Source organism: Meleagris gallopavo, chromosome 1 (genome assembly GCF_000146605.3).
Source record: "Meleagris gallopavo isolate NT-WF06-2002-E0010 breed Aviagen turkey brand Nicholas breeding stock chromosome 1, Turkey_5.1, whole genome shotgun sequence".
Lineage (NCBI taxonomy): Eukaryota > Metazoa > Chordata > Aves > Galliformes > Phasianidae > Meleagris > Meleagris gallopavo.
Genome location: NC_015011.2, coordinates 47,129,734 through 47,147,776, shown reverse-complemented (window position 1 = coordinate 47,147,776; position 18,043 = coordinate 47,129,734). Strand labels below are relative to the sequence as shown.

General features: G+C 39.7%; 1 protein-coding gene across 6 annotated transcripts in view; it reads right to left on the bottom strand.

The window, feature by feature from the left end:
• Window positions 1-18,043, bottom strand: part of ATF7IP (activating transcription factor 7 interacting protein) — a 101,880-nt gene that overhangs the window by 42,751 nt on the left and 41,086 nt on the right. For all 6 annotated transcript variants that reach the window (XM_010710060.3, XM_003202340.4, XM_019614378.2 and 3 more), the window contains exon 2: window positions 14,100-15,115. In XM_010710060.3, the coding sequence (XP_010708362.1) occupies window positions 14,100-15,108 (1,009 nt within the window). In that variant the 5' untranslated portion in view covers window positions 15,109-15,115. The remainder of the gene's footprint in view (window positions 1-14,099; window positions 15,116-18,043) is intronic.

The window sequence follows — 18,043 nt, the reverse complement described above, 5'->3', positions numbered from 1 at the left end:
GGATGTGAAACAGAACAAGAAGGAGTTATACAGGTACACAGGCAGGAAGAGACAGGCCAAGGACAGTGTTCCCCCTCTTATGAAAAATAATGGGGAGCTGGCTTTCTCAGACATAGAAAAAGCTGAGGTACTCAATGAGTGCTTTGCCTCAGTCTTCATGAGTGGTCAGTCTTCCTGTGTCTGCCAGGACTTTGAGCCTGTAGGTGAGGATGTGGGGAGTGGTTTCTGTCCCACTGTAATGGTGGAACAAGTCCGAGTCCTCCTCATGAAACTGAACGTGCATAAGTCCATGGGGCCAGACGATATCCATCGTAGAGTTCTGAAAGAGATGGCTGATGTGGTTGCCGAACCTCTCTCCATCGTATTTGAAAAATCATGGCTGTCTGGTGAAGTCCCCGGTGACTGGAAAAAGGGAAACGTTACTCCAATTTTTAAGAAAGGGAGAAAGGAAGACCCGGGGAACTACAGGCCGATGAGCTTCACCTCAGTGCCTGCAAAGATCATGGAGCAGATCCTCCTAGAAACTGTGTTAAGGCACATATGAGATAGAGGTGATTCAAGACAGCCAGCATGGCTTCACCAAGGGCAGATTGTGCCTGACCAATCTGGTGGCCTTCTATGACAGAGTGATGGCTTCGGTGGATGGGGGAAGGGCAGTGGATGTCATCTACCTGGACTTCTGCAAGGCCTTTGACATGGTCCCTCACCACATCCTTCTCTCTCAATTGGAAAGGTGTGGATTTGAAGGATGGACTGTTCAGTGGATTAGGAATTGGCTGGCTGGACACAGCCAAAGGGTTGTGATCAGTGGTTCTATGTCGGGTAGAGGCCAGTCACAAGCGGTGTCCCTCAGGGGTCGGTCTTGGGTCTGGTGCTTTTCAACATCTTTATCAACGACACAGATGATGGCATTGAGTGCATCCTCAGCAAGTTTGCGAAAGACACAAAGCTGAGTGGTGCAGCCAATACACTGGAAGGAAGGGAAGCTATCCAGAGGGACCTGGACAGGCTGGAGAAGTGGGCCCATGAAAACCTAATGAGGTTCAATAAGGCCAAGAGCAGGGTGCTGCACTCGGGTTGGGGCAATCCCAGGTTTTTATACAAACTGGGGGAAGATCTCCTCAAGAGCAGCCCTGTGAAGCAGGACTTGCGGGCCCTGGTGGATGAGAAGTTGGATATGAGCCAGCAGTGTGCAGTTGCAACCTGGAAGGCCAACTGTGTTCTGAGCTGCATTAAAGAAGGGGTGGCCAGCAGGGAGAGGGAGTGATTGTCCCCCTCTACTCAGCTCTTGTGAGGCTCCATCTGCAGTACTGCGTCCAGGACTGGGGCTCCCAGTACAGGAAGGACGTGGAGCTCTTGGAGTGGGTCCAGAAGAGGGCCACTAAAATGATCAGAGGGCTGGAGCAGCCCTCCTATGAGGAAAGGTTGAGGGAACTGGGCTTGTTTAGCTTGAAGAAGAGAAGGCTCCAGGGAGACCTCATTGTGGCCTTCCAGTACTTGAAGAGAGCATACGAACAGGAAAGAGAACACCTGTTTACAAGGGTGGAGAGTGATAGGACAAGGGGAAATGGTCTTAAACTGAGACAGGAAAGGTTTAGGTTAGATATCAGGAGGAAGTTTTTCACACAGAGGGCAGTGATGCACTGGAACAGGTTGCCCAAGGAGGCTGTGGATGCCCCATCCCTGGAGGCATTCAAGGCCAGGCTGGATGTGGCTCTGGGCAGCCTGGTCTGGTGGTTGGCGACCCTGCACATAGCAGGGGGGTTGAAACTAGATGATCATTGTGGTCCTTTTCTACCCAGGCCATTCTGTGATTTTATGATTCTATGATTGTTTTTGATTTGTTGTTGTTTTTGTTTTACAAAGCTATTTCAAGGCTGAGAAAGCTCACTGCTTACGAATTTCCATCACTCTCTCTATACACAGACTAAAAGTGGTTTAAACACAATTCCAGCTAAACTCTTACAGTTAGGAATCATTCATATGGACAATTTTAAAAATGGATCATAGTTTATTTTTTGCTGTCAAGCCAAGAATTCATCATCATGACAAGTAGACAAGTAGAAGTAATGAATGCAAACCTTAAAAATAAAATAATATAAAATAAAATAGATAATAGAATCATGTTATCACCGTATTTTCCACAGTCACCTTAATAACTGACTTTATCTGCTGTGGAACTGAATATTACAGCTTTGATTTTTTTTGTTTGTTTTGTTTTTGTTTTTCATTTTTTTTTTCTGACTACATGTTTTCCTGTCACCGAACAGCTGAAAATACCTTTTAAGAACTCCTACAACTACAAACATTCAGATCTCTGTAGTAGCTGAGTGAGTGCATGTTTGGATGCCAGTTCTGCTAATCCGTGTCTTAACAGAAATAAAAATAATGAGTAGGTTTAAGCTTAGGAAAATACTTAGTATTTGCAAATACTCCGCAATGCATAGTACTAGTCTAACTAAGCCATAATCCTCTAACCAAAATGTTCTCCTTACAGACTGGCTGTAACTGATGTGCTCAGACAATAACCACAAGAAAGCACAAAAATCTACCTCTTGTATGGAGTGGTAATCCTTGATGAAATCCTCTTACACAAAGGAAATACCGTTTTAAATGATATTCTAATTACCAAATGCTACATACTCCTACTAGTATGATACATTTGCAGAACAGCACTTTTCATACTCATGAGGACATGACAGGTTAGAGTAGGTCTGCATGGAAGTTCACCAAGAGTCCACTACAAACAAGGATCTGTATGACTGTAGAGTAGCCTTGCTGACAAAGACTTGGGGGTACTGGTGAGCAAGCTGAACGTGTCAGTAGTACACTGCTGCAGCAATCAGGGGAAGTCAGATTCTGGGCAGTATCCACAGGAGATTTACTAACACAGATAGAAATGTCATCTACCCACTCTAGTCAACGTTTGTCAGGCTGTACGTGGAGTATCATCTAGTTCTGGCCCCAACAATTCAAAAAATTTCCAGATTGGAAAGGGTCCAAATGAAGGCCACAAAGACGATCAAAGGGCTGCAAAACCTGCCATGTCAGGAAAGGGTAGAGATGTTAGGTCTTTTCACTCTAGAGAAGAGAATGCTACGAGAGGACCTCATAACAATATTCTAGTAACCTAAAGGGAATAGCAGCTCTTTCTTCACAAGCAGCCACATGGAAAAGACATAGGGAGATAGGTACAAGTTGTTCTGCGAGAAGTTTTGACTTGGTTTAAGAATTACGTTTTTTTTTAAATGAGATTCATCACTAGTACCACATCACCAAGGATATAATAGAATTCTCATCACTGGAGGTTTCTGCGATGCATCCGGACTGGATTATCTCATCTAGGTTTTCATTTCCCACAAAAAGTTAAGCCTGATGATCTTTCAAGGTCCTTTCTAGCCTGGATTGTACTATCATTATATGAAGAGTTTGGCTAACGTATGCCATGTAGTCTTGAATCTAGCAAATAAAATGTGAAAGTTTTTCCCTACAATGCAAAGGAAAAATCTGACAGCCATACAAACTTTTTAACAACACCTGTGAATGAAACAGTGAATGTGAAAACATATGAAAACATGCATCTCTAAAGGCAGCAAGATACAAGCCTGATTTAAAAAGGAATTTTAAGCAGGAAGTATATTAGGTAGAGGTCTGCTGATATTTATCTGCTTTGTATCACACAGAGTACTGTGTCAACACAACAGTTCTCCAGCAATCACCACCTCAGATCCACTGTAGATAGTACAGTTTTGTTTGTGTGAGCTCTTATATAACTGCTAAGGACCTCTAGCTCATATTGCTACTGCAAGAACACTGATGGTATATTAAATGCATTCAGTGTGGTTTCTAGGTATTTACTTCTCAAAATGGTGTGCTGCATGAACATTATTGAACTCCTGATTACACAGACTAAAAAAATTTATATTGATTTTTATGTTTCCTATTCCATATCTTCCTAAGACACAAAACTAAGCATAGCATCACCCTCTGCACATAAATTTTTATGCACAGAAATCTTCCAGATTAATACAGTATGCCTGTCAGACCCCTATCTTGATCCAACAACAATATTAAGCTCATTACAAAGTAATTTACACTTTAATTTACAGGATATATCATAAATACTGCCTAATACACAGAAAATCAGCATTGCTCTTCCTAAGGCAGAGCTGCACACACACTGAACGAGTGATTATGTGCCTAAGTACATTCCCAAGTTAGAAGTTTCAGTATCCAAAAAATCCACATCGCCATGACACATTCCTCAACCAAAGCATCATTCCAAGCAAAGGTACAGTCAAGAGGTTCTTTCAATTCCTTTTACACAGTCAAAGTGTTCTCAGATTCACAGAATCTAGGTTAGAAAAGACCTGCAAGATCGTCAAGTATAACTGTTTTCGTACATTTTAAAAAGTTATTTGTATTGAGTGTTTTCTATTTATTTTCAAAGGAACTGCACTGACCTAAACAAGCTGGAGAAATGGGCTGACAAATGCGCTATGATATTCAACAACTACTAAGTCACGTGTCTCGGAAGGGAGAGCACTTGCAATGGCACATGAAGGCTGAGGCCCACAGGGCTAGGCAACAGTTCTGCTTTGAGGATTTGCACAGGCAGCAAGCCAAACGTGACACAGCAGCATGCCCTGGCACCAAAGGAAGCCAACAGCTCCTGAGCTGTATTCACAGAAACACTGCGCTGTGGTTTACCCAGAAGGCAGCTAAGTACCACACAGTCATTTATTCAATTCCTCCCCTTATAGTGGTATGAGGGAGAGAAGAGAATCACAGGAAAAAAAAACATGAAGTAATTGAGATAAAAAACTATTTACTAAGGTAGAACAGAAAGAGAAAAGATATATTATTATCATTACTATTTTCATTTACAAAACAAGTGATGCACAATGAAATTGCCTATTGCTCACCAACTAATGCCCAGACAGTACTCAAGCAATGGCAGCCACTCCAGCCGACTCCCCACAGTTTTTGAAGTCTCTCCTCATGATGTTATATGGTATAGAAAATCCCTTTGGCCAATTTAGATCAGCTATCCTGATTCTGTCCCCTCCCAGCTTTTTGTGACCCCTCAACTTCCCTTTGCTGGCAGGGCAGTAGAAGTTGTTCAAACATTCTTGGCTCTCTGCAGCCACTGATGAGCAATAACTAAAATATTCATCAACACTGCTTCTCTCCCAAAGCCAAAGCATAGCATCGTATCAGACACTATTAATAAAAACAATTTGTCTCACCTAAAACCAGGACACATAGGCACCATATTGTCGGAAGTGATTTTATCCTTTACTTTGCACTCATTGTGCCATTGCTCTCAGCAAGGAGCAAGAGATGGTGAAAGGGCTGAGGTCTAGGAAGGAAGCTGAGGGAGCTTGAGAGAGCTGTGCTTGTTCAGCAAAAAACAAAGCTTAGTGGGCCATTATAGCTTTTCAGTACCTATAAGGTGACTTCTAAGAAGACAGAGTCAGTCTCCGTGTAAAGGTTCATGGCAAAGGAAGAGAGAACATCTGCAAGCGTAAAGATACTCCAAGTGATAGAAGGAATTCCAACAAGTAGACATTTACTAGAGGAGGTTACTGAGAAAGGTTCACCTAATTGGGTCAAGTCCTGAGCAGCCTGATCCAATCTCACAATTGACCTTGCTTTGAGAAGGAGTTTGAACTAGAAACCTATTGAGGAATTTTCCAACCAAAACTATTCTATTATTTCATCACTCCTCCTGCACGGAAGAAATCTATTAAGTGATTCCAGCACAAAACACAATATTGTTTTATTTGGTTACTTATGAACATATTTTTAATAGGAAAAAAAATGCATGAACGATTTAAAATTATAACTGATAAATCCAACATCCCTGATCCAGTCCCTCCAAAGTCTGTCAGACAGAAGTGTATCTCATTTCTGGTTAGTAAAATCCCACTTGTACCTTTGTCTGCCAAATTTAAGAAATCTCTCTGCACTATATACTCAATTGCAGATACTACAGACTTCCAGTATCTTCTACTGGATGAACGAAACTCATGTTTCTTAAGCCTTCCAGTATTACATTTGCCAAATACTGAATTACCATTGCACCAGCTGTCTGAAAGCTTCCTGCTATCCCTTTATCCCTTTTAGGATTAGACACTAGAACTGGAAATACAAAAAAATAAAGAAAAAATTGGTTTCATAACTGCTATCTAAGCATAACTTACTTTCCTGTTTGTACATTCAAGAATTTTGAGAGCTATATATATTACAATACAGGAACAGAGGATCATTTTTAGTTGTTTATCTGCCTCTCATATGCTCTGAAATTCTCTCAAATACTACTTTCTAGAAGATAAACTGTATTCTTCTAAATGTTAACTGCATTCTCTATTTCTAACAAGTTGTACTTGGGTGCCCTGCTTTACTTAAGACTATTAGCAACGATAAAAAATCAGTAAGTAAACTCTCTTTCAAACTAGCCCTAGAAGACACAAAAAAGTACTGCTATAGAGAAGCCATAAGTGAAGGTGTCTAGAATGTAGTCAATGATAACAATTTTAAGACTTTGGGTTTTCGTTAGTGAACATCCTCACCCAGTCAAATGTGAAAGTCAAGAAATAAGATAGGAACATAGCAACAACTGCACTAGGTATAACAGCTTATCTAGTCCAAAATGCTACCTCCAACCCTCTCCTGACAACAGCAGATGCCCAAGTAAGGAAGGATCTAAGGAGGAGAAAAGAACATAGTTGCAAATCCCAGAAAGGTTCGTTAGATTTCTGAAAAATTGCTGCTGGAAGACCTCCATATCTTCAGGTTTTTTTGTTCGGCAGCCCTCAAAAAAAAAAAAAGTAAACTTCTAGCAGTCACAATGCTGTGAGTAGTAAGCTCCGTATTGGAGAAGTGCCTCTCTTCCCATGTTTTGATCCCACCTGACTTTTTTCCTTTCTCCTGTTTTTATACACAAACTTCTTTTGGAGGAAAAGGCAGCAAATATTTTTCATACTACCCAAGATTTCACCATCTTTTCCTCCACCTCTTCTTTCAAGCTGAAAAATCCTACTCTTTTATACAGTTTATCCTTGTCTAGAAGTTGTCTCTTTGATCTGCCGTTAGCAAGTAAGCAAAGAACATTTAGAAAGAGTTGACTATATAGAACGGACAAAGAGGGGATAAACTGGGATACCCTACAGATAAAAACCCAAGCCCCACAGTGCAACAAAATAAGGACAGCTAGGGGCTATATTCAAAGCAGTAATTAATACAAATTTTCAAAACAGAAGAAGTCAGAAGCTTGTGACTTCTCCATCCCTTGTTGGATGCTGAGGGTAACTTGGTGACCAAGGATCAGGATAAGGCTGAGGTGCTTAATGCCTTCTTTGCCTCAGTCTTTAATAGTAAGACTTGTTAGTCCCTCGGAACACAGCTCCCTGCGCTGGTAGATAGGGATGGGAAACAGAATAAGCCCTGCATGATCCATGATGAGATGGTTTTGGACCTGCTCCAAAAGCTGGATGCTCACAAGTCCATGGGGCTGGATGAATTGCACCCTAGGGTGCTGAAGGAGTTGGTGGATGTTGCCAAGCCATTCTCCATCATTCTTCGGCTAGTCCTGGCTAACCATTGATGTCCTGGTGGACTGGAGACAGGCAAATGTAACACTCATCTTCAAAAAGGGCCAGAAAGATGATCCTGGTAGCTACAGACCCATCAGTCTCACCTCAGTGCCCAGGAAGGTTATTGAATGGATAATCTCGGGAGCCTTCGTGGACCAGTTAAAGGTCAACCAGGGGATCAGGCCCAGACAGTATGGGTTTACGACTGGATATCCTGTCTGACAAAACCTGATTTAATTCTACGACAAGGTGACCTGCTTAGTGGAAGGTAAGGCTGTCAATGTGGTCTACCTGGACTTCAGTACAGCCTTTGACACTGTCACCCACAACATTCTCGTGGAGAAACTGGCTGCCCATGGTTTGGATGGGTATATGCTCCACTGAGTGAAACACTGGCTGGATAGCCGAGCCAAAAGAGTTGTGGTCAATGGAGTTAAATCCAGTTGGTGGCCAGTCACAAGTGGTGTCCCCCAGGGCTCCGTACTGGGGCCGCTTCTATTTAACATATTTATTAATGATCTTGATGAGGGGATTGAGTGCACTCTCAGTAAGTTTGCAGACAACACCAAGTTGGGAGGGAGTGCTGATGTGCCTGAGTGGAGAAGGGCACTACAGAGGGACATGGATAGACTGGATTGATGGGCCAAAGCAAACTGTGTGAGTTTCAATAGGGCCAAGTGTCGGGTCCTGCATTTTGGTCACAACAAGCCCAGGCAAACCTACAGGCTGGGAGAGGAGTGGCTGGAAAGCTGCCTGATGGAAAGGGACCTTGGTGTCCTGATGGACAGTTAGCTGAATATGAGCCAGCAATGTGCCCAGATGGCCGAGAAGGCCAATGGCATCTTGCCTTGTATCACTGCCTTGAATGATGTGGTAAGCAGGAGTAAGGAAGTAATCTTGCCCCTGTACTCGGCATTGGTGAGGTCTCACCTCAAGTATTACGTTCAGTTTTGGGCACCTCAGTACAGAAAAGACATTGAGATGCTGGAGCAGGTGCAAAGAAGGGCAACAAGGCTTGTGAAGGGCTTGGAGAACATGCCCTGTGAGGAGAGACTGAAGGAGCTGGGGAAAAGGGGACTGAGGGGAAACCTTATCACTCTCTTCCAATATCTGAAAGGTGCTTACAGAGAGAGCGGGAGCTGACCTCTTCTCACTGGTGACAGAACAAGGGGAAATGGCCTTAAGTTGCGCCAGGGTAAGTTTAGGTTGGATATTAGGAAACATTTATTTACAGAAAGGGTTGTGAAGCACTGGAATGGGCTCCCCAGGGAGGTGGTTGAGTCACCATCCCTGGATGTGTTTAAAGACCACTCAGATGTGGTGCTCAGGGACATGATTTAGCGGAGGGTTGTTAGAGTTAGGGTAGTATGGTTAGGTCGTGGTTGGACTTGATGATCTTTAAGGTCTTTTCCAACCTGAGGGATTCTATGAGTCAAGCAACAAAACAAAGACCCCCCCTCTCCACCTGCAAAAATGCAGTTACTGAGCAGTTACAGTACCTTCGGAACACATGAAGACGAACATGCTATATCAAGGTTGGCACCAGAGCCAACCTAGTATGAAACTACCTACACAAACAAAAGACCAATGATAGACAGTTTTCAGGAACTCCCTCTTTCAGGAGGCACCCATCTAACAACTGTCCAGATGACTTACATTCACTGAGAGCCCACATCCTCAGTGTTGTAAAGAGGCTAACAACACTCAGCTAATTATTACCTACTACTGCCCATCCACACAGGCACCCTTGATAGTACCAGAACTAATTCTAAGCATAACAAGAGTGACAATAAAGCTTTTCAAGAAAAGGTGTGAGACACATATCTCCAAGTAGAATGATCACCAATCCTCCAAATGAACAGTGAGGTGAGGAAGGGAGGAAAGAGTGCATGCATTCAGTAGATCAACACCTGCCTTCACTGACAGGTGCTGCAGAAAAGCTGTTCACATCTATAACTGTGGTAATTTGAGGATCCATAATTTCTGAACATAGACTAAATTGATTTAACAGAGTAAAACAGTTCTGCAAGCAGACATGCTAACCTAATAAGGAAACCAGGTATGATAGAGAACAATTACCATAGCCTGAAATTAAGGTATGGGAGGTAGTAAGGAAACATCTGGGGAACAGATGTTCCAGCATCACAGGGAAGGCGCTTGCATTTTCCTTGTAAAAACACCATGACTCCGGGTTCATTTAAAGTATCTGTACACTACGGTAACACAAGCAGCATAGGAAAAAACCACAAGGAATTACTAGTCCTCTACATAGTTGCAGAGTCACGATTTCATTGAACTGGAGACATAGTGGGATAACAGCTGACTACAGCGTTAGAACAGATGAACACATGTTTTTCATGAAGGACAGGCTGTAAAGGCTTAGCAGTGGTAATGCTTTATGCAGCATATGCTCAGAATTTTACCGTGGGGCCAGGCAATAGGACAGTTGAGCATTTCAGGACCACAAATGGCAAAGTAATGCATGCAGGATTGTGGTAGCCACTCATCACAAACTACTTCAAGAACTACTTGTTCAAGGAGAACAAGTCAATGGTGCTATCTCACATAATACCAGGCCTGGAGACTCACAGATGTACTTTTAACTGGAAGGGCTGTAAGACTGAGCACAATCCAGGTGCTTTCTAGAGTGCACTGAAGGCAATTTACTGATGTAGGCAATTACTGAGAAAACTAGGGGAGATGCTCTGGTAGGTTTGTTATTCACAAACAAGGAAGAACTGGTTGAGGGCAGCAAAGTCAATAATAAGTTCAGCTGCAAGAACCATGTGATCGTGGAATTTATTATCTTGCAGGAAGTCACAAGAAGAAATAAGTCTAGCCTTTGCCTTCAGGAGAGCAGTTCCTACCTTGTTCAGATTGTACTTCGTTGTATCCAGTGGAGGACTGCCCTGAAGAGAAAAGGGGCTCAGGAGAACTAGTTGTTCTTCAAGAACAGCCAACTCAAAGCATGCAAATAGTCCATTTTAACATGCAAAACATAGAATCGGTGTGGATGAACACCATCGTGGGTAAGCAAGGACCTTCTAATAAAGCTTCAATGGAAAAGAATTGCAGTGGAGTAAGAAAAAATACAGGGACATTGCCCAGTCACAAAAAACATTAACGCTTGGTGTTTTCCTCTATTTCTTCATTTGCTTTCATTTACTTCTACTAAATCAATGACTTCCTAAAACTACCTAATATAATCTTGGACAATCATTCTTGAGTGGCTAGCTCTTTCTGCCAAGTTATGAACGCTTTTGTACTCACATATCACTTGGTAGTTAACCTCAGTGAGATCCTTGCATTTTTATATTCAAGTTACTGCAAAATTCCTCTGCAGCTTTTCATAATATCATCAGCAAACTGTCACTTCATTAGTGACCCTTCATTTTCAATCTGTTGCTCAAGGCAGTCTTCAGAACAGATCTCGGTGGATTTACTTTCCGTCCTTCAACAGATTATTTCCTCCATGAGTACTTTCCATCCTGTCCCCAAACAATTCAGTTTCTGTACATTCTTGGTAAGAAGTCATTGTGTTTGGATATCAGAAATAGTCCATATATTTCAATCAGATCTGCATTGCCAGGTTTTTGAAGGTATGACCTCCCATTATAGAAATCTTAAGCGTCATTTAAGTACTATATATACTAATTCAACTTGAAAAAGAAACGCTACTTATCTTTCCCTTTAAGGAAAACCATTCTTTACGTTACTGCTTAGTCACACTAGTTTTCCTCTGCATCCTGTCAAAGGATTTACTACTTAACTGAACAGCTGCCACATATTCCCAAGACGGTATTCTTAAATAATTTCTATGCCATCTCCACAGATACAATTTTAACAGAGCCCTTCTGAAAGTTATTAACTATATTACAGGGCATTTACTTTATCCACCTGGTTTCTCATACAATATTGTTTCTGGTCCTGACAGCCTCTCTGATATTTATTACTGATACATATAAATTCATAAAAGGACTGCTGAATTTTTGTATTAAAATCCTGTTACATTTGGCACAAAATGGGACCCCAGAAGATTTCCTCAATATATTTAATGTAGAATCTATTATTTGGAAAAATTTGAGCTCCCTTCTTGGCAACTTAATGGGAAGCTTTAAGAAGCCAGCATGCAGAAATTAACATGTTACCAATAACAACAGAATACATTTCACTGGCCAGTATTCCTTTTAGGAATAGTTGCAATTACATTCATGCAACTATAAAAGTTTCCAACTAATACGGTTGATAGAAAAAAAAAATTACTAGCCAAGAAATTATTCTGTCCAGAACATAAAAAAATATTGCTGGATACAATCATTTTAGGCTTCTGCAAATAGCAGTCCAATATTCACTTATAGCCTTTTGCTTCAGAGCTGAAATTTCTCTGTGACCACAGTGTGCTTCTTTCAGATTGAGAAGAAAAAAAAAAAGCCACTCTGTTATCCTAAGTTCATTCATATCCAAAGAGAGAAGCCTTAAACTGTGATAAGAACAACAATCACTGATTTGTTACATGCATTTTAAAGAAGGGACACATAATGCACTACAACTTCTACACAAGTACACCCAGTATTCTTTTCCCTTTCCCACCCACAGATATCTTCTGGAAGATCTTACTTAAACAGTGGTATCACTTTTGCAATTCCAGAGAAACGTGGATTTTAATACCCAAATAAAATTCTCTAAGAAGACTATGCAACCCATTAATTCTTCTTTTAAATGGTATAAACCCACAGGTTAGTACCAGAAAAGGAGGAAAAGTCTGTCTTTCTAGCCATGTTTCATTCTCATTTCCCTGTCTCCAGTTATTTACTCAAGACCCAAACTGCTATTACAAGTTAGTGAAAGACAGTTTCATCGTCAGTAAAACAGAGCTAAGAAACTATGGGTGCTAACTTCCCATAAACAAAGACAACTTGATCTTGATAAATCTCTTGAAATCTTACTCAGTCAAGCATGAACGAATAGATTTGACTTAGTGTGGTCATTGTTTCATGAAATGCTAACACAGTGCAGCTTGAAGCTATAGCTTTCTTTAACTACAAGTAGAGAGCAACAACAATATATCCATAAATTATTTATTGATTTTAATTTGTCAGAAGTGAGACAGTAAGACAGACTGCTCCATGTCCCCAAAATGATAGCAACAAGAGAGCAGAGAACATCAGTTTAACATCAAGAATTTATCTGCTGGTTCTGCTAACTGCATGAAAAGACTGAAGTACCAGTTTCATATACTTAATGCTTTTGATTGTCAACCAGTTGCCACAGTCACCAGATATAAGTTGGATAAAACCACCATGAGTTAAAGTTAAATGGAATGAAAATAATCTACATGATTTGTGTTTTTTTTCTGAAACCTCTCTAATAGTATTTGGAGAAAGAAATTTGAAACAAATGGGGGTTTAAGCATGTTTTCATCCTTAAAATTTATGAGCATGTTGAAGAAAGTTGAAATCCCTTCTTCTCCTTAGGAACAATATATTAGTACATTTCTTTTCCAATAAATCCTGTACCACATCTGACAATTACTCCCTTTTATATTCTTCCACTCCTCCCACCCGTTTATGAAGAGTGATGGGGGGACTCTGATAATTTTTGGTGCTAATTTCAGTCTTTCTCAGCCACAAATTCCATCCCTGAAATCGCAAGACTACATAAAAGTAGTGGCTAAGACTGTCTTTTGTTAGGCCTCTGAATATGCCTATATGAGCATGCAAACAAAAAAAAACCTGATGAATAGGATCTACTTTTTCCTGCAATTACTTGAGAATGCGCGTTCCAGAAAAAATAAGAACGATATTCTGATATAAAAATGCTGCTTTTAGCTGTAGATATGATATATATGATTGATATATTTAAAGTCTGGATGCAGAGTTTGAAAGTTTTCTACATTCAGAATATGCCTGAGTTAAAATCACTACCAGAATATACACTGCCAGAATAGATTCCTTTAACAAAAATAGTTATGCAAAAAACAAGAGAGAGAAAAAGGTATAAACTGGAATACTGTTTGATTTATTGAATGTGACAATAACCAAACTTAACACTTCTTTTTCTTTCTTTTCAGAAACGGCAACAGGGAAGAAAAATACCATAAACATGGCAAAAATTAATACTGATCTTTGGTTAGGTTTTGGCTAGACCTTCTTCCTTGCTTTTAAGAGTTTCTCTATGATAAAGTATCATTTTAATGCCTTTCAAGTTCTTCATTTGCTGCTCACAATACTAATGGGAGAACAAATGCTCACACCAGCAATGCCGAAGAATACTAGTAAAAATTAAAAAGCTCATTACTTCACTAAATATGGTTTATCAGCTTCAATTACAAAGACGCTGATATGATTTTCACATGCTCCTAAAATTCATTACTTCCCCCTGTATATACCCAAAAGACTGAAGTTCTTAAAAATTGACTTACAAACACGTCAAACGTATGTCATTTTAAGAAATGAACAAAATTCCAGATGAATCAAAGCTACCAATTAAAAAAACTCCTACCTGGAAGACCTGACTTATTTGGTGGTACCACTTCAGTGTGCTCCCTCTCATCGCAAGGATCCTCTTCATCAGACAGCACTAAGAAAGCCTCTTTTGGCAGACTTTCATTGCTTTCCTGCTTCAGTGGTGAACCCAAACAGTTGTCTATCTTCTCTTCTAAATCTGGAGCTGTGTCATCCACTGGAAGCAGAGAACTTTTAGAAAAACAGCTCATCTCGTCCTCAGCAGGAGCTAGTTTTTCCAAAATTGGAATAATTTCATCTGCTTCCATAGAGTCAGTATTCTCCAGGATATTTTCACTTGACTCATCTACTGCCTTCTCAACTATGGTTTCTGAAAGACCTGCAGTGCCATCTCCTTGATTTTTTGGGTCTTGATCAGTTTCCATACTGCTAGAGATAGCCTCTTCCCCAACAGAATCTTCAACAATTACTTCTCCAGCCTTCTTTTTCTCTTCAACAGGTGAACTAGAAATAATAGTTAAGTCACTTGTTTTTCCTTTCTCCTCAGCGGAGGAGCTATTATCACAGTTTGATTTATTGTCACCTTCTGATGAAGTGTCACTCTGTCTTTGGTCCAAATGATCTTTTATGTTATTTTCTTCATGGAAGTTAACTTTATTGCTACCAAGCACTCTATTCTCAGCCTCACAAACTAATGTAATATCAATATCTTGTTCACGAGTAACACTCTCTGGAGAGAGAGGTTTAGGTTCTAGGTCACTGACTATACTTTCTGCCCTACTTTCAGGTCTTCTGATTTCACTAATTTCATTAGAATCCACTAGGCCATTAACTTCCCTCTTGTCCTCCGTACAGTCTGTACTGGTTAAAGGAGAATTTAAATCAGAATCTCCATTCTCGTGCTTTCCATTTAACAGTTTAACTTCAGCTGTCTTCAGCAGGTCTTCCTTAGCCTTATAGACAGCCTCAAGTTGTTGTCGATCACTTGCTCTCATTGTTTTTCGTGCTTTGAAGACTTTTTTCTGAGGTTCATCTGTGATATCCATCTTGACCCTTAAAAAAAAAAGTTCCATAAGACTTGTGAAGGCCATTATTATTTTATTATTATTACTATTTCAGGGGTTTTAAAGAAAGACTATAGCTGAAATTTGCTTTTTGTGCACTTTGAAGCAAACTGGTATAATATCTACAAAATCCAAAACAACTGACAAAACAATTAAATTTTGTTTCTCCTCATGAAAAGCAAGTGCAGATTTCTACGTATGTTAAACAAATACAAGCATGTAAAACTCACTGAGATGACACAATCACTTTAATGACGCATAGTAACACAGACTAACCAATTCAGTATCAGAACACCAGGGATACAATTAAGTTTCTAGCTAGAAAGGGTATTGAGCCTATGTAAAAGCAAGCACACTCTTCTTTCAAAACAGATACTGTCTTGCCCTATTGGTTGATAATTATTTTACCTTTATAAATGTACGTAATGTCAGAAGTTTCAGACAAACTTAAAAACAAAACCAATCATAACTGGAATAACTGACAAAAATAATTATATCAAATAACTAAGAAAATTTCAATATGTTAAAAGAATTTGTAATGGAATAAATTATTATTATTATTATTTTACAAAGGACCTCTCAAGATCAGCTAGTCAACCATTTCACCTCTGAGAATCAAGCGCTTATGTGTTTGGGTCAGATTAAGCTGCATCAGTTGCGATAGTCGTAACAGATTGTATATTGCTTTAGCATTAATTGATTAATCTTGTTGGCCATAAGCCAGTACTGTGCTCTTGCAGCCAAGAAGGCCAATGGTATCCTGGGGGTACATTAACAAGAGTGCGGCCAGAACGTTGAAGGAGGTGATCCTCCTCCTCTACTTTGCCCTGGTGAGATCACAATTAGACTACTGGGTCTACTTTCGGGTTCTGAAAAGGCAGGCATCTCCTAGGAGTCCAGCGGAGGGCCACAAAGATAATAAAGGGCCTGAAGCATTTCCCATATGAGAAAAGACTGAGTGACCTAGGTCTGCTCAGCCCGGGGAAAGGAAGATTGAGGGGGGATCTGATAAATATTTATAAACATATAAAGGAAGGTGAGAGACAAATGGATGAGATCAGGCTCTTCTCAGTGGTGAGTAGTGATAACACAAGGAGTAATGGCTGAAAAGTAACCTGTTCCAGTGTTGCACTAATCCCTCTTGGGAATTTTTTTCCAGCCTGAACCTCCCGTGCTGTATAAAACTCTTAGCCACTGCACCATGGTACCATTCTACAGCATTACAAGAACAGTTTGGATCCGCTCTCTTTATAAGCAGGCTTGTCTATAACTATTAAATAGCTGTACGATTGGCCTTCAGCCTTCTCTTCAGCAGATAAGAGTTGTCAATCTCTGCATGTTTTCTTAGGTTCTTTCAGCTTCTATCTTTTCGGTACTCCTCCATAACATATTTCCCTATATACTCCAACCAACTTTTTTTATTTTTTTTTTTTTAATGAATGAAATTATTTAGTATTTCTATGTTGTTAAACTAGGATATTTTAAGATGTAAGATGAATATATAGTCTAAGGTAAAAGTTCAACTATCAAGATAAAATTCTAGACTTTACAACCACAACATATCGTACTATATGAGCAAGGGCTTCTATCACCCTCAGTTACCATAACTTGTCAAAAACCACAGGCAAAATGATAAGACATATAAGTTGTATTTTTTCCTCTGTTTTCCATTTCTTATGAGCATTGAGATCTCCTATCACATTATTTCAATTTTTTTTCTTTTCTTGATGATCCAGAATTCTTGTATTCGTATAACTGATGTGCTTAAATAACAGATGAATTCACACCTTGGCAACAGATCAAACAGACCTTCAAAATTTTATCAGCTACTTATAGACTCACAACAATACCTTGAAAGTATGCATTTCTGCATGTCTGAGCAAGTTCCTGGACATGACTATTACTTTATTGCCACTAGTGGGAGCAAAATGCAACACTGAAAAATCAATTTACTCATTCTTAGAAAATGCTCTCATCCCATAACCACTTCCTACCACACCAAAAAAAAAAAACCTCCAGGTAAGTTGTTAGGAGCTTTTCAAGGCTGCCTACATGCTAATACAATATCTTCATATTCCTCAAGAAGAGAATACAAGTAAAATAGTAATTTAGCACAGTCTTGAAGTGAGGACAAGCGTAGAAAAACCTATTCCAGATGCATGCATGCTTCAGAAGCACGTATTTCAGAAGCATGACATTTTTGAAGGCATATGTCCTTCCTTCTCGAGAACATCAGAAGGAAGCTTTTTTTTGACATCTCTTTAAAAGCATGCATCAGGCTGCCACATAATACAGCACTGATCATCATACTCGCGGTTCTATGATGCATGCTGTTACAGATACATAGAGTCAATTTGGGGGGGAGAAGAATGCCCAGGCTTGGCTAGCCTTGAACATTTCTTAGGACTCGCGATAGGTGAACTTACTAGTAAGCCTTATGCCAATCTATTACAAAGATATAGGGCCTCACACTCAAAATTAAGAGAGAGAAGTATATGATTTCCCTAAATACAATGCTTTATTTTATGAGCACTACACACATCTTAAGTCTTTGAAACTTGACATATCACAGAATTTACAATCTTGCTGTGATCAAAAGATATTTTAACAGATTAATAAAAATTCTCACACAAAACTTAAAATCAAGTTCATAAATGCATCATTTGTATAATCATAAAATGTTACTTAAAGGAAAATAGTATTTCCATTCTCTATAGTTTCCTTAATTATCTAAATTATCTTTCATTCATATATATAACATAAAATAAAGTATAATGAATTACACTTCCTTTTTAAATTTCCCAAAAGTAACAGTTTAAATTCAAACATCACAATACCTTTTTATATCGATGCATCTTTTCTCTTAGAACAAAAATACCAAGGTAATAAGCTTAAGTTTCTAATACATTTCAAAAAA